We start from the raw sequence: 27429 nt of genomic DNA, 5'->3' as shown, positions 1-27429 counted from the left end.
TTAAGTAGCCTCCTTCCTTTTTTGTCTTATTTCTACAGAGACTAGTTGAATATCTAGTAAAATGACGCGCTGTATTACAATTACTAATAGTATTACAAATTGTACACAAACATCAAAGAATGAAATACATTAGACACGAGTTTTCTGAAAATTTCTTCTTTTTCAAACTTTATACAGACGAAAATCGTGAATGGTAGTGAGCTCGCCCTGTTGAATAGGATGGGATTTCTGAGTGGAATGTTCAATGCAGCATATTGATCAAGATACAACAACTGAATTACGGCGAAGTAGGTTAGAAACCCTGCGTGCTCAAGAGCAGCTTCGATAAGGCACCTGAATTGTCTAGAGCTGAACAAGGAAATGGGCGATCTTTATTTCCCAAGGCCATTCCGCAAAACTAATGCCACAAGAAGTTTCCTGTGTGGATTTGTGAGCATGAAATTGTAGGTTGATGATAGTACTACAAGACGTCAAGTGGATTTTTTCCGTTTCGTTATTTTATATCGCTTTGCTACCTATAGAGTTTGAATAACTAATTAATCATTTGATGAGCAGACAAACACAAAGTAGCCGATCCCGTGGCAAATTAATTAGCGTAATACAATGCGAAGTCTAAAGTCTGATTAGAACCTGGACTAGAAGATATTGTCTTTATACCACTTCCATCATCTATCGCATCCTTTATCATCGCGATTAACAGTGGTAGACGCGAAATAAAAATAGAACCTTTGCAAGGACGTCCGAAAGAGGAGCAAGGGGTGGACGACCCCCCTGGAAAATGAAAGTCAACCAAAAATTATATATATATATATATATATATATATATATATATCACACATATAATGTCATTTCAGCTACAATAATATATGTTAATTATTGCATGAACTTAACTTTAAATTAAAGTAAATGTTTTTTTTTAAAAGACAACACTTATGGTGTAGGACATGCACCTTGTTTCCCCCCCTGGAAAAAACTACCTTGCTTGCCCTTCCCTGAAAAAAAATGCGGGCGTCCATGAACCATTGGTATCTACTTCGGAGTATAAAGCGTTGTTTCTTCAATGTATAGCGCGGAAGTAGACCGCAACAGCCTCTTATTTGACAGGAAATAGCAACACGAGAATAGGGATTCCTCGTATTTTAGATTTTCTCAAACTAATTTCAAGTATGTGGTGGAAATTCCTTCTATATAGTATGCAAATCGAGGTTTGCAGTTTGAATGGGCGTATTCCTTTTCTCGGTTTTTCCTGGAGACGATATTTTCAATTACTTTGAAGCATTTTGTACCATTTTTTATTTTTATAAGCAATTTCATTAATTATACATATGATAGAATGATCTAAACATGAAACTCATTGTCTCTTCCAATGATTAACAGTTTTCCTTGCCTTTCATTACGCTAGGCCTCTCAGTCGCTATCTTTGTTGTGAACCTAGATTAAGTGTGGGGCTTATCCTCTATGCTTTCATCATACAGCATGGCTGTGGGCTACATGCTTGACATCTTAACACAACTCCTTTCAAATATTTCTCGGGAAACGTATTTCACCTATCGTCCTACGGGAATCAGACGAACGTAACTACAAAAATGCGGTTTTCAGTTGTGTTAAAAAAAAAATCCTCTGAAGGGTATTTGAAGTAAATCGACATTTTTCCACTTCTAATTCTTATCTGTAAGACTGAGTCACGTTTAAGAGTCAGACTTTATGCACAGTAAGGCTAATCGGAACTGAACCTACAGTTTATAAAATTGGATCCGAACCACTGTGTGCCTCCACCGGGTATCGAACCCGGGACCCCTGGAATACAAGGCGACGACGCTACCACTGCGACATCGGGGAAGCCGACCTTCACTTCAAGTATCGCTATCACTTTTTAGTAGTCAAGGAGTATTGCATTCATTTCAATTTGGAGTAAGAGTTCAGCATTCACGTAAATCAGCAAACTTTGAGTTTTAGATACCATGTTCAATAACAACGTATATCGTCACGGCCAACAAAATAATGGCCATGCAAAAATTAGTATCAAGACACCATACTAAAATTGCTGCTTGAAGAACACCGTAAAGACTAAAGTCGTTGCCTGCTCCGTGACTGATCAGCTAAGCTGCTATTTGAAACCCTGGCTAAGGTATGGACGTACCATTGAGTTTGTCCCAATATCTATTCAACCTCAACATAGTAAATAACTGAAGAGGTAGGAAAGCTACGTAAAATTGCCGAAATAGGAAATAAAATACTCCTCTACCCCCCACACATGCATATGCAGCCGAGTTTTGAAATGCCGAAGCAACTATTGCCCACGGTCAGACTATATCAGTTGCTTTCAAACGTTAACATGATGAAATGAACGTTTCTATATGCACCTCCATGCAAATAATTTCATAGAATCCCAAATAAAGTTACATTAATTAATGTATTGAAACTAGGCATTTGAATTTTCCCAAGGCAAACCTGCAGACATGAAAAGATCTGCCCATAGTCTTCAAGCACCTTTAAATACGCTGGCTCATAGCAGAATGTGATGTGTGAGCAAGAGTGCACTCGTGCACAATCCTACGTGTAATTTACAAACGTTAATTATTTTCCATTTCCTTTCGCCTGCATCCTAACATTTTTTTAATCCACGACAATCAGAGCAAAAAGTTTAGTTAGTTTTTTATGATAAGATTGAATTCCTGCAGAAATGAACAGAAACTACTGTGGGACCACAAGGATATAAACCTGAGCAGACTCGCGGCTCGCGTGCACTGTACTCTCGCGTGGAGGAGAGGGGCACAGTAAAGCATGCTTTCTTATGGCCAGAGCTGAATGGAAGAAGGAAAATCTGTGCGTACACTTTTCGGCGTTGTGGTCGCTCTATACGACGTATAACCCCATTGCACTCTAAACTAAGGCTCTCCGACATTTAGACGAGCTGTTTTCAGTTTCCTTTTTCGAGACCACGTTCTCTACGTTGACCCTCACTGGCAGAACAATTGAGAGGAAGAATGTAACTTATAAGATAGAAAACACTTATGATGTTTAAATAGTAATAACACGATCAAGGTGGCTTCGGTCTAGGACGGCTATGAGATTCGACAAGTTAAGATAAGTCCCATCCTGAAATCCTAAATAACGGAATTTACGGCGAGAACTGAAACATTTCAACCTGCCCGAAGATTGCACTTACCGCAACTTTCTTTCCGCAGCCCGGAATAAGACAGTGAGATTCTCGTCGTATGTCATCAAAGGAGAAAAACATGCGAACGGGATTTTTTCTCTTTCTTCCCTTGGATAGCGAAGAACCTTCTCCTTCCATTGTAACCAATCGTAAAAGACCGAGATTCCCATTCACGCTAGTTTTAAGGATCCCAATTTCTTCATCTACCTCCGCTGTAAAATGTAGTTCTAACCTCCTACCCCTCCCTTAAATCGAACACTGCGAATCTGATTGGCTCCATGTAGAAGCAGCTTGTGGCGTATTTGTACACTGCTGAAAAATGCAGAAGCAGAAATAGTTATTTCCGTGGGTTAAAGCAAGATATATATATATATATATCTTGCTTTAGTATATATATATACTAAAATGACAAAAAGGTAAGTAAAATAACCTAATTCAATTACTCATATACATATACACACCTGAACGATTATCGCCTGCACCATATTACTGAACAAATCCAAAATAAAACTTTATAATCACTCATTCCACTAAATGCCCTTGAGAACTGGAGATAGGTTGTCGTCGTCTTCTTTGTTTGGCACACACCGCCTATTAGCGATTTCTTGCCAGAGGTCCTATTTGGTAGTATTACACTTCTCTTAAGAAAAACACTTGAGGTGTTTTATCAAACTTTCTAGGGTGCACGCAGTGATTCTAATCCATTTGACCAAAAATATACTTTTGTCCCTATGGATTCATGTCTCACCATATGTACGCTTAGATTTATTTATTGATTTATTTATTTCAGATGTTACCCCTAATGAAGTTAAGGAGTTTTCATTTAATGCCCTTGCATTTTCTTTCTTGTGTCCCTCTGCTTTGATACCGAAATGCTCTTTTGTTGTAAAACACACCTACAAATACTTAAAAAAATAATAATTCTAAAACGTATTAGCTAAAAAATACATTTTTCTTGGACTTCTTTATTAGGCACAAATGTGTACACTAAATACATATTCAACAAATACAAAGTGAGATCACTTACCTTTAAGAAGCCGGGTTCGCATCCAGGATAAAACGTTCAATAAATGTTAGTATTAATATCTCCATTTCCTCTCTTCTTTTTCACTTAGAATTCCATCAAATAAACAGGCGTAATTCTGCAATTCCCCATCATTTGACATTTACAATCAGTGAATATGATAACAAAAGTGCTCACATGTCTACAAATGTCTTTATACTTCACTACCTTCGAGACGTTACGTTGTTCACGTCGCAAACAACAGAAAAACGCTTCGCTAAATAGGTAGACTCTCGAATATTTGGCCAGATAAGACGTTTTCATTTTAAGGCATGTCAGACACATTTTAAATGAAGGAACGTTAGAATTTTTTTTAAAAAAATATCTTCGGTATCGTAGATGTGTGATACAAAGTGGAACAATTTTGAAAAAATACTATTTAGTCAGATATTAAATTATGAACGTTGGACTTTACATAGCAGCAACATTAATATTCGGATACACTTAATAAAATAAGGAACAAAGGAAGTAGCTAAAAATTAGTACATAAAAAATATTACGTGGTAGAGTGGCACAGCACGCTACGACGCCAGGGGTTCCGGTTTCGAATCCCGACCTGTGCAGGAGTGTTCTTTGTGATTGTCCCTTCATCAGTTTCACCATTTCGTCGCTCATACTCATCGTTGCTTTCTTAACCGCCAGATTACCATTTCGGATCTACAGACGGGATCAAATGAAATGTACTTCCGTTTTCCTACCAACTCAGAAGCGAGTTGGAAACTCTTCATTGCTCCTGTATAGATAAGAAAGTGGGGGAGGGCAATAGCAGACAAGGCCAGCACGCAAACTTGTTTCCGGCAAAGCGTCTTGTTGGAGTCTTGGCAGTTTGTGGAAGGATTTTGTGTTCCTCCCCCACCCCAACCCCGCCTTTCTCTCTCTCCTTGAGTTTGTGTTTGTGTGTGTGTGTGTGTGTGCGCGTGCGCGCGCGGACACCTGTTTCATTTTAAGTTTGACGTATTTTTATTGCATCGACTAATTGCTGTCATGACTGGAAATGAAACAGGTTAGCAATGGAGACATAATGAGGGATCAAAAATACAAAAATTCCGGGCATGAGTACTTAGTAGTAGTAAAGGTAAGGTAAAGTTCGTCGTGCGTATAGAACCGTGCCATGAAGGCACATTTAAGGGTTTGTGGCAGTAGGGTGTCGCATATTCTCGAGTTCGGACATTTTGGAGGTCATATGACCAGCACCACGCTCCAGCCGTCTTTACTCCCCAAGGATGTAGAAGAAACGAGAAAATAAAAATGTTTTACATTCTGCGTATGTGACAAGTAATTTTTTGGATATTGTCTTTGAAGTATCTGTTAACATCCTAACCCGCAATTTTGTTTAAGGATAAAACTGGTTGAAGGCCGCGAGTGTTTCTGAGAAGTAATGAACATATCACAGAACGCGCAATAGTTTAGCTCGCGTTTTTCTGAAAAAAAAGAAAGAATGATATACAAATCAATTCTACGAATGCTTACGTCATTGTGACCATGGAGTGCATTTTGCACACTAACGAGGATCTGGCGTCATGACATAAGGTCAGTATAATGGTCTTTGGGGTTTGGACTGTGTCCTATCCATTTACGTTTGTAGTTGTCCTTTCACAAATTTCATCTTAACACACCTTTCATACTTATCTTTGTGATTACCCAAAAGTGGAAGAAAAGCGAAATAAAATAAATAAACACATCGATTATTGTGTCCCTGCGTTTTTCAATCTTTCTTCATGACCGAAAATTTATGTTTCATTGATGTAATGCATCACTTTAATCATGTGAATTATTTTCCGTCATCGTTGTGTGCTTAATCATTCCTTAAAGCATAGACTCTAATGCTGTTGTCCTTAGTGTAATTGATCTTATTGTGTAGAAGTTTTGATGTGGACAAAATAATGGTGAAGAATAAATCTCAATTGATTGTTCGAAATTTAAAATATAATAACTCCGAGGTGACGCATATTAACTGTTCTTAGTTCGATGTCAAAGAACGATTTCTCCTATACATTAAGAAGGATTCCGGCCTCCGTGGTAGAGTGGTTAGCACAGCTTGCTTAAACACCGGCTTTGGCATTGTGTTCATTCGGTGTTCATTGTGAGTGTCCCTTCATTAATTTCATCATTTCATCGACCATCCTCATCGTCGCGTTTAGCCAAAAGTGGCACAAGAAGCGATTTAAAATAAAGCAAATCAATCAATCAATCGATCATAGGGTCTCCGGTTTCATAGAGCAGTATGCAAAGCACTTCGTCATGGATGCCCTCAAAATTCAAATAATAATTTGCAACAGAAAACCTGATATTAGAGTATTTTAATAGTTTAGGCATATTAACAATTCACGTCAACCAACAATAAACAATTTATTGATTGATTTTCTTTTATTATACTTCGCTTTTTGTGCCACTTTTGGCTAATTTGCGAAGATCAAACATTCATGGCCAGGCCAGTATTCGAACCCGGAACCCCTGGTTCTGAGATTTCGGCCTGTGTATGGGGTTGGTGGCCATCCACCGTCGTGAGGAAATTGAGGAGCTACAAATTAGTAGCGTGACGCGGCCATGGAAACCTGCAAAGACTGAAGACCACAGATTAGCTGAAGACTTGTCTTGTTAACCACGCGTCACCCCATAATTCCAACCTCGGCAGGTGGAAGTGAAGCCGGCAGTCGGTAGGTAGGACGTGGCCCTCACGGACCGTTGCGTCACGGGTTATTATTATTATTATTATTATTATTATTATTATTATTATTATCATCATCTTCAATCAAATAAAGCTTTATCGTTATATATTACCGTATTTCATCGCATAATCGTCGCACCCTGTTTTTCAATCCAAAGAGAGAGAGGAGGGGGGGAAGGCAGAACACAAAATCCTTCCACAAACTGCCAAGACTCCAACATAAAGCTTGCTGGAAACAAGTTTCCGTGGTGGCCTTGTCTGCTACTGCCCTCCCCCACTTTCTTATCTATACAGGAGCAATGAAGAGTTTCCAACTCGCTTCTGAGTTGGTAGGAAAACGGAAGTACATTTCATTTTATCCCGTCTGTAAAGCAGTCCCAATGTCTGCTCCAAGTTGCACAGCTGCTTTCAGAGCCCTTGGTTTGAGAAGGGGGTGGGGGTGAGGAAAGGGTCTTGATTTTTCATACCGAAGCTCCTTCATTTCTTTCTCCCATTTATCTTGGTTGAATTTTCTGAGATACGGAATTTACCTCATTTTGCTTTTCATTACGTTTTATTGCGTTACCCACGGTACGCTTACATGTACTTAACATTTTCAATTTCCTTGCATGTACCGACACCCTTTGGTTAGATACGGCAAATATAAATAGCTGTCGTTCGTCAAATGTTGTTTTTTTGTTTTGTTACCCATTTTTCTCGTACTTCAGTCAGGGATCAATGCAGTTACTCATAACAGATGTAGTCAGGAAGTAGCATGAATTGTTCTTTCCCCGCATTGTAGTTGACCGGTAAAAAACTATGTAACAGTAACAGAAGGCTTTCAAGATTTGTCTGAATATTAAAGTGATCTTTTTTTTCACACCCAAATATAAATAACTAATTTCAGATTTGAAAACGTAACAGGGGTGTAAGGGGTGACCTTCCACGCAGTACATACACCCAATCGTCAAAATCAGTTCCACGTAGTACACCCTGGGCTGCCTTTTGCTGACTAACAAGTCTCTGGCGACTGGCCAGTATAATTCTGTATGTTCTCCTGCTTTTTGTCATGTGTGCTGAGTGCCCCTTTACAGCCTCAGCTTTTAACCTAAGTCAGAATATTTTCATATTTCAGTTATGCGACCTTACAGTTATGTTATTTGTTGTGGTAAGGGGCTGGACCCAGTATAACGTGGCGGGTGCAAAATAGCCTAAGTGCTGAAACACCCAAAATTAAAAAAAAAAAGAAAAACGTAACAGGGAATATAGCTTTAATAAATGCGTATAAATATTTCACAATGGATTATATTTATGTACATGTTGTTAATTGTGAAATATTGTGAAGAAATGAAACAAAATGCTACGTTTCGGTTACTAATGTGAGCCACTGTATATGTAATGTTTTTATTTCATTAACAATGTACAATGGTCAAATACAACTTTGCAGACCTCCGTGGCGGAGCGGTTAGCACATCGCAATACGACGCCACAGGTCCCGAGTTCGTATCCCAGCCTATGCATCATTTTCATTTTTCTTTGTGATGTCCTTTCGTCAATTTTGTAATTTCATCACCCATCCTCGTCTTCGCGATTAGCCAAAAGTGGCAGAAAACCAAAGTTAAATATAACAAATCAAAATCAAACATTACTTGGCATGACAAGAATGGATAGGTTATTTTGAAGCTGCTGTTATTAAAAGCAAATTTTATGTAGCTTTCCTAGACAGAAGTTTCAAACACAGAAACTGATTGATTGGATAACGCCTGTGGATTCCTACTCGAGCAGAAAATGTATATGTTTCCATTTATTACTTACAACAATAGCAGACTGATTTCCCGCTAAATCAAAGAAAACTTGCATTCACAGTTACAAATTGACGTGTTGAATGATTTCTCTCACTCCAATTCTGCTTAATCGAACAGCACACCACAACGTGGGTCATTAAATATTTGCAACTTACTCTCGAGTTCCTCAACTAAAAATAAATTGACTGCGAAACAAGACCTCGTCTGCGATAACTATATACCACGTTATATGAAGAGTATACGCAAGTTGAAATTCCATCATAATAATTTGAATTCTTCTAGTAGCTACAAACATATTTTTTCATACATATTTTCTTAGCAAAATATGAAGTTCCTCACTTCAACAAGGATAACATATACACAGTATTCCACAAGAGTTTTTAGTTCGAGCTAGTCGTAATATGAATATACACGTCACTTCATTACTTAGTTTAAAAAAAGTGCCAGGCAATGTGAATTCGACGGCATGCCTGAAATTATTTGCAGTATCTCATGTATCAAGGGGGCTTTTTAAGTAAAATGAAGGACACATACCACATGCTTGGGTCAATTGAGAGTAGTAGAAACGTAATTATACTGCATGTTGCAACTGAAACAGTATCCTCGAAGCCGAAGTCGTTGAGTGATCCACTCATAAACTCTCTACCAAACATTTCAAGTTCGAGTAGACACCTGGGCATGAGCGTTTTCTTTGGTAACCATCCCTTCATAGATTTAATATGATCATCATTAATGTTCATAGTCGCGATTATCTACAAGTGGCAGAAAAGCGATACAAGAACAATACAAAAGTAGAAGAAACAAAAGAGGATAAAAGGATGAACTTAGTTAATGATAGGAAGTTTTATAAAATTACTGTTTCTTGAAGAATCTTGTCCTTTGTTCCGATTGTATTTCTCAGTCACACGTTGCTCAATGTCCATGTCGACTGTCGTTCTTACATTCTTGAAAATTACTTTAATGTCTGCCTATGCTCTTCTTTCAAACGTGGTAGGCGCTCTGTCTGTTTCTACACCAAAAAGTTTAATTCATCTCCTGTCCAAAAAGGCAAGAATTACTGAAAGTAATTTTCAAAATTGTAAGCAGATGAGGGCCCTTGTAAAATACGTGTACTGTCCTTTTATTCGCTTAGTTTTGAGAATCACTCTCCATACAATTGTTGCCTACTTCAGAGTCCAAAGGCCCTGTCTAGCTACAGACCAGTTGCGCAAACGCGGTTTCATTTGTTTCGTACACAAATTCCATCCTTTATACGTATTTTCTACTTGCTAAAAGCAGCGGCGGCTCAAGGGGGAGAGCCGCCGTGCCATGGCACTACCCTCAGAAGAAATGCATACCTAGCCCCTAGCCCAAGTATTGTTAAATTAATACATTGATAGTTTACAGACAATGAGATTCGAATCTTTCAATCGGTCAAGCTGACGTGACGACCGCCCCAACCACAGACTAGATATGAACCGCCCCAACCTCCTCACTGCATCGCCAGCTGTTTCGTATCCTCGGCGAGGCAGCGGTCGGCGCCACCCAAGAGCTGGCCTAACCAAGTTGAAACGCGTGCAGAGGGTTGGTGAAGTCTCAGCGAGTAACCTTTGCACCATAAGCCGGGAAGAAGGTGGCAGGGGGTGGTGTTAGCCAATGGGGTTAGCCCATAAGACACCAGCCGTGCCCGTTTAGCACAGCGAGGGAACTTTCTCAGTGTTGACACCGTTGCCATCTTCAGAGATAAGTCGCTAAATACGACGGATTTGTACGACCCGTTGGGGAAGTAATTCGTGAAAAAGGTACTATCTACTTTTCTGCCAACATTTGGAGAAACGAACCTAGTATTTTTCCGAAGTTAAATGAACATTTTGATAATAGATAGATGCGCCTAGAGGGCCATCCAGACTTTTTAAAAATATAAAAGTAAAAATTCCTTTGGCATTTCGACAATTTCTTTTTACATCAAATGTAGAATATTTTCAACGTCCAGTTGGAATACGTGTGCATGGGGGAGGAGAAGGTGAGAAGATTTGCTTTCCCTTCCTCTTGTAATTGTGTTTTTAGTGAAGTGTCCTGTAGTGTTTAAAGATAGGTTAGTGAGTGAAGATGAATCGTATTAGTGTGTTATTACTTAAACACACTGTTTTCCACGTTACCAAACAAGGATATACATCTTGGCCAGTGGGGCAACCTCAAGGAGGGGGGCCAAGACATTGCGGAGGTTTTTTTTCTTCGATTTCTTGATCACGTTGACAGTACCCGCCGGCCGCCACTGGCTAAAAGTGCCTTTCATATCGCCTCAGGGCGTTGTCTACTCGGGTGCTTCGTGATCGAAGGTCACGTGTACAAAGTTTCAGATTTTCCGATTTGCGTGGTGCTGCTGCTATCAGTTCGGTTCGCCTTCTCAAGGTCGCGCAGCAAGCAATTATTTTTCGTCTTCCGATAGGAAAAAGCTTGCCTCTCGCTTATGTGGACGAACGCGTGGCACGGATGACTTTTTGGCTCGACCATGGTTGGTCCTTTATGTTTCGTCCTTCAGCATTTTAATCTAAGAACGAATCATTCTCATCGAAAAACATAATGTATTTTTTTTTAATTGATGTAACACATGTAAACCGAGAGCGAGAGATAGATAGATAGATAGAAACGTTTTCCTTCAACAAACGTTTGTTTTCCTATTGTATAAAGTGAACGCACATGTTAAAATTCATCTTGCATAGATATTCAAATTAGAACAAATTCACGTAAAGTGATTAAGTATGCAGAAAATAAATATATTTGTGATAAATACATAGTTAGTCAGTAAATTCCGATAACCAGAATTCTGTCACGCCGAATGAAACGTTTTGTTTTACAATTTAATGTTTTCACTGACATCCAAAACGAAAATACGTATTATAACTTAATGACTTTCAAGGTGTCAAAATATTGTAATGTTACTATGCTGCCGATCACAATTATGAGAACGCTACGGGTCCCGGGTCCGAATCCCGGCCTGGGCGTGGATGTTTGTAAGTGTGCATTCATCAATTTCATATTGTTATCACCAATCTCCATCTTCGAGAATTAGCCAAAAGTGGCAAAAAAAAAGCGAAGTCAAATAAAGCAAATCAAAATCAAACAATTATGAGACTTCTTCGAAAACGCCTTCGATAACGGTATTTGCTATTCGTAACGGATATGTGTATCACTTTTTCGAAACAGACTTTTGTGGAGGAAAAGAACTGTAACGTTACAAAAGTAACGAGCACAATTATACGAGAGACCTATGTTATTCTCTCCGGAACACGGCATCGGACACGGTATTGCACATCGGAACATCTGTATGATACCAGCTATAAATAACGTTGTTGCTTTGAAAAAAGGAGTGTAACGTTTTTTCAGTAGTGACCTCAATTAAGTTACTGGTTAATTGTAACGTTACTATCACTTTCCACACACACTAAAGTTACTAGTCAATACGTGACGAACCTCTTTCTTACCCTGTAACGTTACTGGTTGCCGGCAATGGATGTAACGTTAAAGTGTCACGTGAAGACCTACTTCTTTAAAGATCAGTTATGGTTCGGTACCGTTATGCACACCTGTAACGTAATGTTCATATACCTGAGGTAACGTTTCTGTTCACGAAAAAAGTTATTCTGTTTCTGGTTGTAACGTAACGGAAACCGTAATTGAAAATACCGTTCCATTTCGTTACGTTACGACTCCCTGCTTCAGGCGCTGGTAGGAAGCACAAGCACAGCTGCAAGCACGCTGTTACATGTCTTCCTTCCCACCAATCACTGTAGCATTCAAGGTATCCAGATTGGATGGCTCCAGAGTAACACTGTTTTGATTCTCTTCCTTCAAGTGTCAATTTGAATGTCACCTTCACACCCTGCGACCAGATGCACAGTACAGGAGGCACTTGCATACCAAACATCATAATGCTCTGCACATGTGATTTATTGTTTAAGTGCAGTGTTATCAATAGAATGTCCAGGTGTCACTGAATTTTAAGCCCCGCGACAGTTTAAGTTTGCAGCAATTTTTAGCATATAAAGACCCAAACATGCATGCAGAATGTAGTTCCGCTACAATACTGCCGATTTTCTCACTGTCTGTGATATGAACAGCTCTGCGGCCCCGGTGCCCACCCAGCGTCGAATAACATGGGTACCTGGGGGAAACCCTGTGGGGTAAAGGCAGTCAGGGGCGTGATGCTGATCACATCACCTCCGCTCACGACCGGATCAAGAAAGTGTGGTGTTACCCCCACACCCCCTATACGCCTTCATGGCGTGGTGCTATGCACAGGGGAGCACTTTACTCTATTGCGGTTGAGGCAAGATTGCCATGGGAGATGCTGAGCATCGTTCTCGCGTGGATTAATACATAAATCCAGCAGCAAACTTAACATGTCGCTGGGCTTCGAACGCCTACTCAACAGGCATTGAAATGTCTGATTACCATGCGAGAGACCCGGGTTCGATCTCCGGCAGGGGAGAACTGGGACTTTTTTCACCTGTTCAAGCGACTCCGGTGCCCACCCAGCATCATGCAAAGTGGGTATCTGGAGGAAATTGGGGGGGAGTTAAAGGCAGCCAGGGGTGTGATGCTGATCACATCACCCCCATCTTCGGCCGTGATCAAGAAAGGATGAGACCCTAACTCCACACCCCCATATAAGCCTTCATGGTGTGGTGCAAAGCATAGGGGAGCATTTTACCCTTTATCTTTACACTATTGACTGTAGCACAACAGCAAGTCAATGTGTGAACTTGTTGCATCTTCCACCTCTCTCCTCCTAGTCTTTCTGCGATGCAGATGTGGACTGTAAAAGAGTGAGGATTTCACAAGTGAAACCGTGCTGTAGAGAGTAATAGCTACAGATTTGGACGGTCCAACATTTGATGTATAGGCAACTTGACTTGCAATTTAGCACATACAATATAGAACTTGTTAATAAAATTTTGCACTTCCTATGTGTGAAGGAAGGAGATTTACGTGTCTCTTCAGCAAATATTTTGTTCTTCCAGATCCACTGTAGATGTTCGTAAAAAGAATGTTTCTATAAGCAAAGGAAATACTGAAGGGAGCAAAGAAAAAGAAGAGTGTCGGTATCAAGTTTCTGTGGCTGAAGGATCCAATGAAGCTGATGCACAGAATTCTGCTACACGAGTACCGGAGCATTGGACAGCTTTCCCTTCTAACAAGAAAATTGGTTTGATTGTCGACAACAAGTTTTTGCATATGGAAATAGTTGAGACTAAACAAACTGAATCGTTTGATTTGAACTCTTCAGAGTGGAAAGATAACATCCAAGTAGTGTTCACATGCAATGTGTGTGATGATGTTTTTCTTTTTGTACAGGACCTCAAAAAACACATAAAGACTCATAAAGTAGCAAGCAAGTTCGTGCATCAAAAGTCTCATGAAGTAGCAAGTGAGTTCATGCATCAAAAGACTCATAAAGCAGCCAACGAGTTTATTCATGAAAAGACTCATAAAGGAGCCAGTGAGTTCATGCATAAAAAGACTCATAAAGCAGCAAGCAAGTTCATGCGTCAAAAGACTCATAAAGCAGTAAGCGATTTTGTGTGTGAGATCTGTGGGAAAAAGTTTACTAAAAGACATGGGGTGTATTTGCATGCAAGAGTGCACCAAGAAAATCAGTTTGGGTGTCCTCAATGCAGAAGGAAATTTTTGACAAAAGATCATTTGAAGGACCACATAAGGATACACACAGGTGAGATGCCATATCAGTGCCCTGTCTGCTGCAGAAAATTTCGCCACAGGCAAGCTCTAAGGAGACATTTGAAGACTATCCATCCAGTTGAGTTTGAGGATTATCCAAATTGGAAACCAGATTCTATATTGTCTCAGAAACGAGAAGTAAACATGTGAAGTATGTAAAATTGTGTGTACAAACAATTTGATTTCAAAGAGCCCAATAATGTGATTATGTAATAGTGTGGTAGTGAATTCTCAGGATGATCATGAGAATTGTCACATATTTAGAGTAATGTCCCAAAGAGAAGAGCAAGTTCAGTATGATAGCTGACTTACCTTACATTCTCTGAAACGTTTTATGTAATTTTGCAAATAGTTTTGAACAAATCAGTTTCAAAGCTAAAATTTTAATGATAATTCATAGATTTAATATAAATGATAGCAGGTGAGTTTTTTTTAAAAAAAATATAACATTTTCAAGAAGCCAGAAATGTGACTACATTCATTTATTTGAGAATGCATAGTATAAAGTTTAAACAAGCTGTTAGTTGGAAATTAATTATGAATGATACTGCTATGGTGCATTGCTGTCTGGTTACAATTGTGTCTTAGGTACACCTTGGTGTTCTTTTTTTTAGTGTTTTTCTTTCATTCGTAAAGATCCAGTTATGTTTATTGTAATACATTTTTTAAAAAAAGGTGTGTTCAAAACTACTTGTAAAAATGATATTAAATTTGTTTGAGAATTACATTATTTTTTGTGTTCTTTTACAATTATCTGGTAATAAAATTAAAACAAACAATGCCACTATGTAGCTCAAATTGCAAACATCATGATGATATAGGGAATATATTTCCCATTTGGCTTACTGTAGTTCACTACATAATCGTTGCACCCTGTTTTTTCCAGTCCAAAAATTTTCATACAACCTTTCATCATGTAATTGGTGTGCCAGATAATGAAACCAATTATGGTGGCGCAGAGTCTTCGAACACAGATGGTTATATTTTGTAGATGCATACTTTGCAATACTGTAGTAAATTTGCTCAAGTTAAAAATTAAACACTAATGCATACTTCAATAATAACTGATATGCTAAGTTTTTCATACTTGCTAAACTGTCACTAAGAAATCATGTCTATCAATTTGAACATACAGGATGGTCCAAAAGTCTTGTCACCCACTACCGAAAAGTAATAAGAACAATAGAGGAACATTATAATAATATCAAACACATTTACTGGTTTTAGTATATTCACTTTCGGAAGGGCTAGTCTGCTGAATCTTGCAGTGAAGTCATGTCGCATGTCCTCCATGCTCTTGACTGAATGCACATGATCATGTGCCCATACACTTGCAATCAGCCTCTCTTCCAAACTGTAGGAGCTCGTGTCAGCCATCTGAAATAGAAAATTAAAACAATATTTACAGTACATGTGTTTGATATTATTATATTGATCCTCTATTGTTCTTATTACTTTTCGGTAGGGGGTGAGAAGACTTTCGGACCACCCTGTAATTTCAGGAGTTTTGCATAAATGATTTTTTAAGTATCAGTAATACTGACACATTTTTCTTTTAAAAGATGCTTCACATAATGATCACCCTACTTTTTGGCAAAAAAAAAAAAGTAAACTGATATATGCAGTAAACTGATATATGCAGAAAATAAAAAGTGTATGCTGTATCAATTAATTGTAATTTTAAAATTGGCCAATATTGATGACTATGGCAGATTTTGCATATTTGCATGTTTTCAGAAAATACATTGTTCTCATAACATTTCAAACTACATTTTATGCCCTTTTTTCCCATCTCTAAGACAAATGGCTGAAATTTAGGGCCAAAACTGAAACAAAAATCTAAGTTGTTTTTTTCTTTTAGCAGGGAAGTAATGAAATATCAGAGCCTTAATTTTTTCAGAGGAAATATATACATCCAAAGTCGTAACAGAAAATATTTCAGCATGTTAATTGTTTTTTCTGTTAGTTGTAGCTATTTGAAAATGCTCACTTACAACTTTTTTTTTTCAAAATTTGATCCCTAATATCTCTGGTGGGGGACCAAATAAAAAATTCATATTATCAGCATTAAGAGTTCTGTGTAGTTGTAAAAAACTAGGGCTGAGCTGATACCACATTGAACAAATGCCGATGTTGATACTCTCACTGATTCACACCGATACTGATACTTCAAAATGGTATTAATTAAAATTAGTTCGACATATTGATTAATATTAGTGTGTAAGTATTCCAGGTGTGCCCATCCTCCCCCCATGGCCAATGGTGCATCCCCCCAAATCATATCATTCGTGCCCTCAAACCATATCATAATCTCCACAAAGTATTTTGATTACGACAGCATGTCTACCGAAAGTAACTTTTTTCCCAGCTTTACTGAACATTATACTTGATCTGCCCCTCCAACCTGAACAGAGGGCCCATCACTCAAGATCACCCCTAAAATCGTTCATCATAATTGAGAATATCGCTTGTCTTGTAATGCAGCTATAGTATAAAACTTCACATTCACCTCAGTAAAGCGCCAAACATGCATCCTCACGAGCAAGAAAATTTTTACATCCATTTCTTTGCAGGCTTTCAAGAATATTAATTTAATAGGATGTCAATACATTCTTAGTCTTTTCCAACTTCTCCTTTGGCACGTTCGGTGTCGAAAACGTGTGGGTATCATATCGCTAAATACACAGTCTCCAAAATTTAATGTTTGAACTCTCTCTTCACTACAGATGTCCCTTGACAATCTAAGATTTAACACTTTATCAATAGCTTCCTATCTCTCACTTTAAATTTAATACTCAATCAATTTTATACTTACTGTTAATATTGTCTCCTCCAAAAAATTAATTCTCAGTCTCCACACCAGAAATTTCGCAACAGTCTAAGACAATAGCAATACACAAGATTTGGATATCCCCTCAATTTAATGCTCATCCCCCCTCTAACTAAATTACTCGCCATAATCTAAGAGCTAAGTTGGATACTGTTCCCCCAAAATTTAATTCAGAACCCACATGTCAATTAAGGTCTAATATGTATAAGCTGGATATCTCCACCCCCACCCCACCTCAATAATACTCTTAAACACTTTCTTTTTTTTTTCATCTAATGGATTAAATATGGTGCATTTAAGGTGAAAATCTTTACATATATTTTGAAAAAAGATATAAATGTTGAATTTTATATTATTTGAAGGGAAAAAAATCCCCCAAAAGAATCTTGATGGTGCAACCTGTGCCATAATCCTCCCTGTGGCCACCCCTCAAGTATTCCACTTTAACTATAAGCATCAATTTACCAAGAGTTCTGCTTTAAAATATGCAAGAATTACATTAGAATATTAAATTACATGTTACATTACAACAAAATTCAATTTGTTGACACAAAACTGGGGGCAAACAAAACAAACTTCAAATTTTGCATAATTTCCAGGATAATTAGACTCCGCGAAAGTGTTACGAGGGATTTTTGTGGGGCAAAATCTCGGGAAAGTATCGGCCTATTCCGATACATCGGCATCAGTATGGGCTCAGCCTAGTAAAAAACAAAAATTGAGTTTGATATTCCATGGATATCAAAGTTACAATGGGGGGGGGGGGAGTTTGTCCGAAACAGACAGATTTACATTATTACATACAAATAAATATTTGCTTTTTATTAAACCGTCATGGAAATAGAATTATTTATTAATTACCTCATGTAAGTGGAATAGTAAGCCCATTACTAACTATTGTGAATGAAAAGGTTTGTAAGGGAAATGTAGATAAGGGCTTGTCTAACCAGGTCAAGACATGCAAACATTGTACAAATAGTGGGAAGCTTCAACTATTCCAGTAGCCAGTGTTGCCTCCTTGCTTGATGTGAATGTTTCCAAATACAGTGAATTTCCAAATAAACATTTTGGCAGGACTAACAAAAATGTTAATGTTCCTGAAAAATGTAAAATTGGATATCTGACTTTTCAGAAGATATCTTTGTGTATAATAATCACACATTTCATTACTCAGCTGCCAAGTGTGAAATCTGCCTTCGCTTCTACTCATTCTAGCATCTTTCCTCTTAGATCTTTTATATAGATATACATATACAAGATAAAATAATCTTGCCAGAAGAAAAAAAAACAATATTGCTTGTTTTGTAATCTTTTTTCTTATAAAAGGGTAGCATTAAGTATTAATACAAGCAATGCATGCAATTGAATAGAGAATTCCTCTCTTTTTCACAACTTGGAAACACCACGCAGGTGTGTCACGTAAGCTACATAAAATTGACATTTCAAATAATTATGTAAGTCTAGTGAGAATATACAAAGAAAGAAAACAGAAGTTTGCTCACTCCCCCCCTAACCTTAACAGAGCAGTGAACTTCATTACATCCGCAAGTGTATTTAATGTAGGAATGTCCATGTCCAAATCTCCACGCATGCCATTACATGTTTTGATCACTTTCCTCTACCCAGTGCTTGAAGTGAGGGGAGATGCCTGGGAATGGTACAGTGGGATCCATGAGTATTACCATGCAAATTGTCCATCACCATGTTTGTGCCCTTTATTTGACCCAACAAGAGCTTCAAGACTTAAAGGAAACTCAAAACAAGCGCATCATACATAAAATCCATCACTTAAAAACACATAGGATGTAAGAGAAAAATTAATGAAAATAGTCATGGACAATTTGCACGGTAATACTCATGGATCCCACTGTACACCACAGCTGGCAAAATTTTTGCAAAGCACTTCCCCAGCTGTCTCATTGTCACCATGTTAAACGATAGTAGCATTAATCGTTGTTTTACAGTATTGTTCACAATGTTTTTACAAATATTGAATGCAATTTTACAGGTATTCCAAACGCGCACACCCATACATACATACGTAGGTATATTATGGAATTCATGTTAACCATTTTTTCCCTGCCAAACAGGTGTCACAATACAATTGCCTTTTAGTATGAACTTCCAAAGTCCCCCTCCCCTCACCTGACTAGATAACTGCAGCCATGGAATTGTTTCTGCTTATATATATTTTTTATTTTGTTTTCAAATATTACACTACTATTTGCAATGCATGACACAAATAAAACTAACAAATACGAAGCACCTGTATTTCCAGTGGTAAAAGAAGGTAAGTAAAATTCCCTACAGAAATACCATGAAGAATGCACTTGAGTGTCTGAAGTGAGCGAAAAACCTGTAAATATATATTTCAGATGTTGAATTCCTAATAGTATTCATTCAGTCATTGTTTAAAGTTGAAACTCTTCCATGTACTCTCCACCAGAAACAACTGACTCCACTATGGTTTCCCCAGTTTAGAAACAGTATTTTATCACAATTTACAATTCTTTCATACTTCTAAGAATTTTTGTCCCCCCATCTGCCAGTCTGGTTCTCCATTGGCACCTTTTCTACTACACCGTGTCCCAGCTAACTGTAGAGCACATAGCGGCAGAGGAGGAGGAGGGAAATCAAGTGGTGAAAGTGCAGCATTGCCAACCTTATGGTCCTGACCGTACATGTACGGAAGTTTCATGGCATGTACGGAGCCATGTCCGTACACTAAATGCACAGCTTGTCAAAATTTGCACTTGCAGTTTTATCCCTAATATTTCCCTAAGAAATTCTTAAACCAAGCATATGGACGTGAAGACAAAAATACGTTCAGTTTGCCATATGCATACGGTATTGTCTCTTTCAAAAGTTTGCAACGCTAACAAAGCGAAACAGGGAAATCGGGAAACTCCAGTCGCCCATTATGCAATCCCGTTTCTTTCACTGTTCATTGATGGAGCCATCTCGCGTCACTACTTGCTCAGAGACTTGTTCTCGTTTGTCTGGTCTACAGTTGGCTGATACAGGGTTTAGGTGGGGGGATGCTATGCACAAATTAACCCCAGGAGGATGGTCTTACCCATTTGGACCACTGCATTCAATACTATTGCAATTTGCAGGCACCTACAGTTTGAGAAGAAAATATTGAACTTTAAATAGAATAATCACTAGAGTTGTAATGATTTTGAAGTGCTTTTGAGTGCATTATATTGCTCATTGAATAATTCATATTCAAACTTGAATGTGTAAAGTAATGTGATTATTATTATTATTATTATTATTACTCCTTGGGTGCCGTGGCTGGCTTACAGGGGGCACCACAAAATGGTCCAATATATTTAATCAATGATATGATTGTTCCAAATATGTATTTTTTGGTACTTTTTACACAAAAAATGTTTCCGAATTCGAAGTAATGTGTTTATTTTGTAACTTAAGGCAAGCAACCTAACCACACTAATTGAGTGTTGCAAGTGTTAGATAGGCTTGCATTCTGACTTTGGTCATCACGGAAAAATCTTGAAACACTAAGGGTGCCGTAAAATGAAAAAGTTTGGGAACCCCTGCTCTAGACAATGGAAAATGACCTATCGACATTGCATGCTAATGAGGAACGATTTCCACAAACAATCAGAAAATTACATGAGTCGTCATCATCCTCATTAACTAACACTCTAATGGGTCTTTCATGAACTGGAGATAGAGGATAAGACAGCAAGAAAAATATGCATGATCAATGCATCATTTTTTAAATACACAATCCCATTGATTGTCTAGTTGAATTGGCTGCATGCATTTGTGTGACAGTATGGTAAATTCTAATATTAAACTTGTTAATTAAATTTTGAGAGTTTCTGTAGATGAACCAATAAATTTTACATGTCTCTTCTGCAACTATTTTGTTCTTCCAGATCCACGACAAATGCTCAAAGAAAGAATGGTTCCATGGTTGAAGGACACAAAAAGGGTGGCGAAAATGATGGCTGTGATGATCATGAAAAAACTGATACACAGAATACAGCTATGCCAGCATCAGAGTATCAGACAGTTTTCCCTTCTGCCCAGAAAATGGGTATTATTGTCAATGACAAGTTTTTGCCAATACAGAATATGAACTCCTGGCAAAACGAACTCTTTGTAAATGTTAACTCTTCGAATTGGAAAGACAGTATCCAGCTTCTGTACATGTGCAATACGTGTGGAGCAGTTTATCCAGATGCACAGGATCTTGCAAAGCACACCCGGAGTCACAATCCAAAAAAGAAGAAGTTCATGTGCCATATCTGTAAGAAAATACTTGGTTCAAAAAATGCAGCTTATGTTCATGAAAAAGTACATCAGGGGAAGCCATATGGCTGCCCTTATTGCAACAAAAAATTCAGATGGAAAGCTGATCGAAACGATCACATAATGATACATACTGGTGAAATGCCATTCCAGTGTCCTGTGTGCAGCAAAAAATTTCGTCACAGACAAGGTATAATGAGACATTTGAAGTGCACTCATCCAAGCGAGTTTCTGGCTCTTCCTAATTGGGATCCAAAAGTTTTATTGTGCCCGAAATGACAAGTACATACTAGAATGAACTTTTTTTTGTGCAAGAAAATTATGTCTTTGCCTACAGATTCCATTCGTGTTCTGGCACCATTCCAATGTCACAATCGCATATTTATAAGGTGTTTATATATATATATATATATATATATATATATATATATATATATATAAGTAAGTTAGCTATATAAGTTGTTTTATAATTTTATAATTTAAAAGCTGTGGAGACCCGGGTTCGATCCCCAGCAGGGGAGAACCGGGATTTTTTCCACCTTTCAAGCGGCTCCAGTGCCCACCCATCATTGTATAAAGTGGATACCTGGAGGAAACTCGAGGGGGTAAAGGGAGCCAGGGGCATGGTACTGATCACATCACCCCCACCTTTGGTCGTGATCAAGAAAGCCTTCATGGCATGTGCATAAGCACAGGGGAGCACTTTACCTTATAATTTATCATCTCTGTATCATTACTTCACTATGATTGACACAGTTGATGTATGGAAATACCATACTCATAAGGAATTGGCTACAACTTTATTTGTCAGATGCCATGTTGGAAAAACGGCCCCCAACATTTTGTTTTATTTTCTCTTATCTCTTCATCTATTCATTTTATCAACATTTATTATTACGAAACAGAAAGAGCATAAATTAGCTAAAAGGGAGTTTTTTTTTGTAGATTATACATCTAAGAAAATTTATATATACCTAATACATACCTGATGAAAATTAGATTTTGTTTCATTCTGTATATCTTTCCCATCAATGCATGGCAGCATTATCATTAAAGCTTGTAACCTATATGTACGAGGGATGATCGAAAAAAAAAAAAAGGTTACAAAGCCTATTATGGCGTATGTGTTAGACATAGCTGGAATATCAACACACCTGATGATGGAGGGCACTCAACACTAGTCCTCGATGTAATCACCTTTTTTTTTTTCAAGCACTTGTCACGGTTTTCCATACCGGTTGCACAGAAATCAGAATCAAGTTTTCGTAGCCACCGCGAGGCAGGTCTTTTGGCATCATCACATGTCAGATAATGGTGGCCAGTCAACCAAATGGTAGTCCCAGCTTAGCTGATATTGAGTGTAATGTTCTTCGTCTGTCCTCACGAGTACACTCATACACAAGAGCACAGTTCACGTCAGTGGTTGAGGTAATGGGTCTACCGCTGTGTCCAGGGTTGTCATTAACAATACTGGTCTGTCCTTCTTTGAAGGCACGACACCATTTCGCTACATGTTGCCTTGATATTGCCCCCTCCCCATATACCTCCACAATCTGCTTATGAATGTCAGCAGGTGTAGTGTTTTTGGCCCACAGGAACCGCACCACTGCCCTCACTTCTAGTCTTGACCAATTTTCTAGACGAGTCACCATTTTAAATATCCGCTTCTCGGGTATACATGGTCAGAATCCGAAGTGCTCAAACCCGCAACAATACAAACATGTTATTAATTTACACATAAATTTTCGTTACGTTACAGTGAATAAAACAAAAGTTATATGCTTTGTAACCTTTTTTTCTGATCATCCCTCGTACATGTGTGTGCTCTACCAATGTACCACATTTCATATTAGTATCACAAAGTGAACAATTGTTTAGCTAGGCAAGGATGCTATTAAAAACATATAATTAATAATATGTCTTTTAGTCTACATGCTGAAGATACAGTCAGTGCTGTGGAATATATGAAGTTTCTAATAAATCATAAATAAGGTGAGGTGGGGTATAGTAGAATAGGCAAGACAAGAAACTCCGCTGCCTCATGTTCAAGCCATACATAGGGGAGGGACGCACGGAAGCAGGGTGGGCAGTGCCAACTGTCTACACAGAACGAGAACACAAGAAAAGTAAACAAGAAATTGAAGTTCATCAAAAAAATAGTTTTTTTTAAAAAAAAATACAAGAAGTGAGCTGCTAAGATAGTGAATTAAGGTAGAGCATACCTGCACTCAGTGGCGGCGATTGGGTCCCAAAACTGGGGGGAGGGGGGCAAGGTGCCAAAACTAGGGGGCAAAGACAGTATATTTCCCTTTGTAGATAAGATTTAGCATAGTGCGGGGCCAAAAGTGGCGAAAACTAATCGCCACCACTGCTATCGGTTGTGTCTTCCATGCCACTCATTTCATCCTCGTTGATGGGACTATCTTCCAAGGGACTATCAACGTCAGAATTACTCTCGTCGGCAATATTGATAATAATGAGTGTCTCTGTTGCACTATCAATTAACGGTTCTGTCTTGAGATATTCATCCTCAATTTTTTAAACGTGATTTGACACTTTTTCTTACGCTGAAAGTGGTAACGTGGCTACAAATTCTGTGCACAAATGAGTAGCTGATTCCACAGTAAACTTCACGTTCTTTTTCGAAATGTATTGTTTCATGTCTGCCTGTAGTTCTATCAGGTTAAGATCTGGGTGATATGGCAATAAACGTACAACGGAATGACCATGTTCTGCTAACATGGAATCAATTTTGAACATCTTCAAACAAGGGTTTGTTAAGTTTCATCAATGAATACAATTTTGGTTTGAAAATGTGTGCGTCAAAGGGGATGTTGTTTTGAACGAGCCACTGAATCATAGTATATTTTCGGGAGGAGGCAGAAGGTGCAGGAAGTCGATCACGTTGTTTCTTCGTGCTCACACAACATTTAAGACGTTCGGCAACCCTGCCTGTGTGCACGATAAGGGAAGTTCGTGCATGCGCTTGCCGCGTTTCCGACCCAGCACACTGGTGGGAGAGTTTCTTGTCTCACCTCTTGTACTGTAAGTGGGCCACCAATAAGACTTCCCTTGAGTACTTGACATATGACCAACAGCGATCAGATATTTTTATTCAGACGTTCTCCCAACTGTAGTTTTTCTAACCATTTTAACAATTAGTATTTGAAAAGAAAACAACAACTTATTTTCAAAGCTGAGGTGTCCCACTTACCCAACACACCTGTAGTCATGCACATAGCCAGAGAGGGGGGGATGCCCAAGTCGTTAGCACATCACGCTATGACACCAAGGGTTCCGGGTTCAAATCCTGGCCTGGTGACGAGCGCGCATTCTTGTTCCTGTGTGTTGTACTCTGCAGTGAATAATGAAATAATTTGGAATGAAAAATGTATCCCAGAACTCAAAAAGCCAAATGAATATCATTGAAGAAAGTAGAAAAAAGTGTGTTTTGTTACCTGTTTATCTCCTCTAATATATTGAATTTTTGCCACCTTCCATCACTTTTTCTAACTGTATAGATTTAATCGCGATAAGTATGAGGGGCCATCATAAACAGAGAACTCTGTACTCTGATTTCACAGTGCCCTGCAAATGCACGGGGAGGAAATTATTTGTATTTCCCCCCTTTCTTTAGCGTTGCTTTTCCATCACTAGTACCTAAATTCTGCCATGATGATGAACGTTGATTAAATTAAACGGATACGGTTACAAATGAACACTCATGTACAGGCCAGGGATCGAGCCCGGATCCTTCAGTAATGAGATTGTGAAATGGAGAAATTAGGGAAATCAAACAATGCACATTTTTTAGAAAAACGTTAATCACATACAAATATGGTGTTTCAAAAATCCAATTGAAATTTACGTCCCACTGAGTAAATACGCAGTTTGCTTTACCGATACCCAAGTATCCAAAAAGTTAGAGCTTTCCACTCATGTTTGTTGTCGGCCAACCTTGGGGGAGTGCAAGTGGTCCCGGATCTGTACCCGGTGGAGGCACATAGTGCTTCTGATCCCACTTTAAACTCTAAGTCCAGTCCCGATTAGCTATTATGTACATAAAGTGGACTTCAACACCAAATCAACCAGCCACGGGGGAGTGGTTATCACTGCATGCTATGACACCAGGAGTTCCGGGTTCGAACCCTGACCTCGGGATGGGTGTTATTTGTGTTTGTCTCTTCATTAATTGTATTGTATCATCTTCGCGATTAACCAAATGTGTCAGCGACGCTAAGTAGCGTAAATCAAATCATTGATTGATTGTTTGATTTGGTTTGTTTTACTTCGCTTTTCCTACCCTTTTGGCTAATCGTCAAGATGATACGATAAAATTGATGAAGGGACAAACATAAATAACACCCATGGCCAGGTCAGGGTTCGAACCCGGGATCTCTGGCTTAATAGTCAAATCAACGTGTTTTGTATTTTCGAAAGTGGGTGGGATTAATACGTGCTTCTTTTCAGTAGTCCTTCCTCATTTTGCAATCCTTTCCTTTCTTTGACGTTCTATTTTCAGGAATACTGGGCCATAAAGGGGGGGGAGGGATATTATGACCCACACCAACCTCTCTTGGGCACGCCACTGTTAGAATGTGATTAAAATTAGTAACAGTGTCCACAGTAGAGTTCATTTTTGCCATAAGGACATTCTTTCCGCTGACGCCATGCGGAAACTTTAAACAAAACGCTGCGCCTGCGCTTTCGCCTAGCTGTAAAATAACTGGTTTCACCAGATTCACGAGCCCAGTTATTTTCGTAGACTTTCGGAACGCACCCATTGATCAGAAAGTTTCAGGAAGAGTGTTGCCAGGTCAGACTTGAAAAAATCGGGAGATTGTTCCTTGGGAAACCGGAAGATGTGCTACAAAATCCGATGATCTAATATAATAGATCGACCACAAGGAAAAAAAACTTGGGACGAGAAGTCCCCGCGCAGCTTTCCCTTCTTCCCTCCACCTCGAACCATAAGGAAGCATTGTCCATTCTCCCCCTCCCCTACTCGCGGGGGTACGGTGCACAGGAGCCGCGGGTCTGTGCAAGTTGTTTTGCTCGTGGTTCCACTCGGATGAAGGACGTTCTCGGGGGCGGCATAGGCGTACGAAATGGACGGCAAGGGGATGTCTGCAATTTTTTTTTTCCAGCGAGGGGGGAAACAATATATTTTTATGAGGCGGGTAAACTAGGCATATTACCCCGTAATAATGTTGCCCTCTCAGAAAACACCACTTGAGTTTGAAATTATCACGTTCCTACATCCCTATTATAATAATGGATGTAAATTACTGTGACTGAAATCAACCCATACGTCTGAAATAATAGGAAATTATGTCAACATTCATTTTCCAGAGGAGGGGGGGGTGGCCGAGTCTGCTGCCACGCTCGTGTCATCAGTAAGAATAGGCTTCGGATTTGCTCCTGCCACGTAATTCGTCTGCTAAGAGGATGCTACAAACAGATTGAGACGAGAGAAATGCAAGTTTATGATTAGTGGGAATGAATGTACAGGTAATTTAGAACATTTTTCTTTAGAAAGCATTTAACGATATTATTTTAATGCTAACAGAACTTAACCTAACTACGAGAGCATGTAGGTTTATTATTAGAAGAATGCTAAGGGACCCAATCTTAAAACATTTATGTGAAAGTAATCGCTACAACTTCACAGTATGTGTTACAGACGTAATTGCATACATAGCATGATGAAATCACGATAAAACAAAGACCGAGTTTGCGGCCACGCGCACCTTTTTTGAGGTTCCAGCAGAAAAAGAACGTGGCAGCAGACACTACCAAATTTAAAAGCTGTCTCCGCTCAAGTGTTGTGCGATAAGTGAGACCCGCGAAAACTTACTGCATCGTCTGCAAGTTTTATTCACTGTGTTTTCAACAGGTTTTAAACCTTGCGTATGCAAT

The 27429-nt window shown here is 38.8% G+C and overlaps 1 protein-coding gene across 2 annotated transcripts in view; it reads left to right on the top strand.

Annotated features, from left to right (window-relative positions):
• Window positions 1-21936, top strand: part of LOC145999028 (uncharacterized) — a 55142-nt gene extending 33206 nt beyond the window's left edge. The window contains exon 4 of one of the 2 annotated variants that reach the window (XM_083135929.1): window positions 21135-21936. In XM_083135929.1, coding sequence (XP_082992055.1) covers window positions 21135-21789 — 655 coding nt within the window. In that variant the 3' untranslated portion in view covers window positions 21790-21936. Of the gene's footprint in view, window positions 1-13678; window positions 15116-21134 lie in introns of those variants that run through there. The other variant, XM_083135928.1, reaches the window with a different exon arrangement.
• The last annotated feature ends 5493 nt before the right edge of the window (window positions 21937-27429 follow it).

The sequence above is a fragment of the Lepisma saccharinum genome, chromosome 14, assembly GCF_977018435.1.
Source record: "Lepisma saccharinum chromosome 14, izLepSacc3.1, whole genome shotgun sequence".
NCBI classification, from domain to species: domain Eukaryota; kingdom Metazoa; phylum Arthropoda; class Insecta; order Zygentoma; family Lepismatidae; genus Lepisma; species Lepisma saccharinum.
This window is presented reverse-complemented; position numbering and strand designations above follow the sequence as displayed.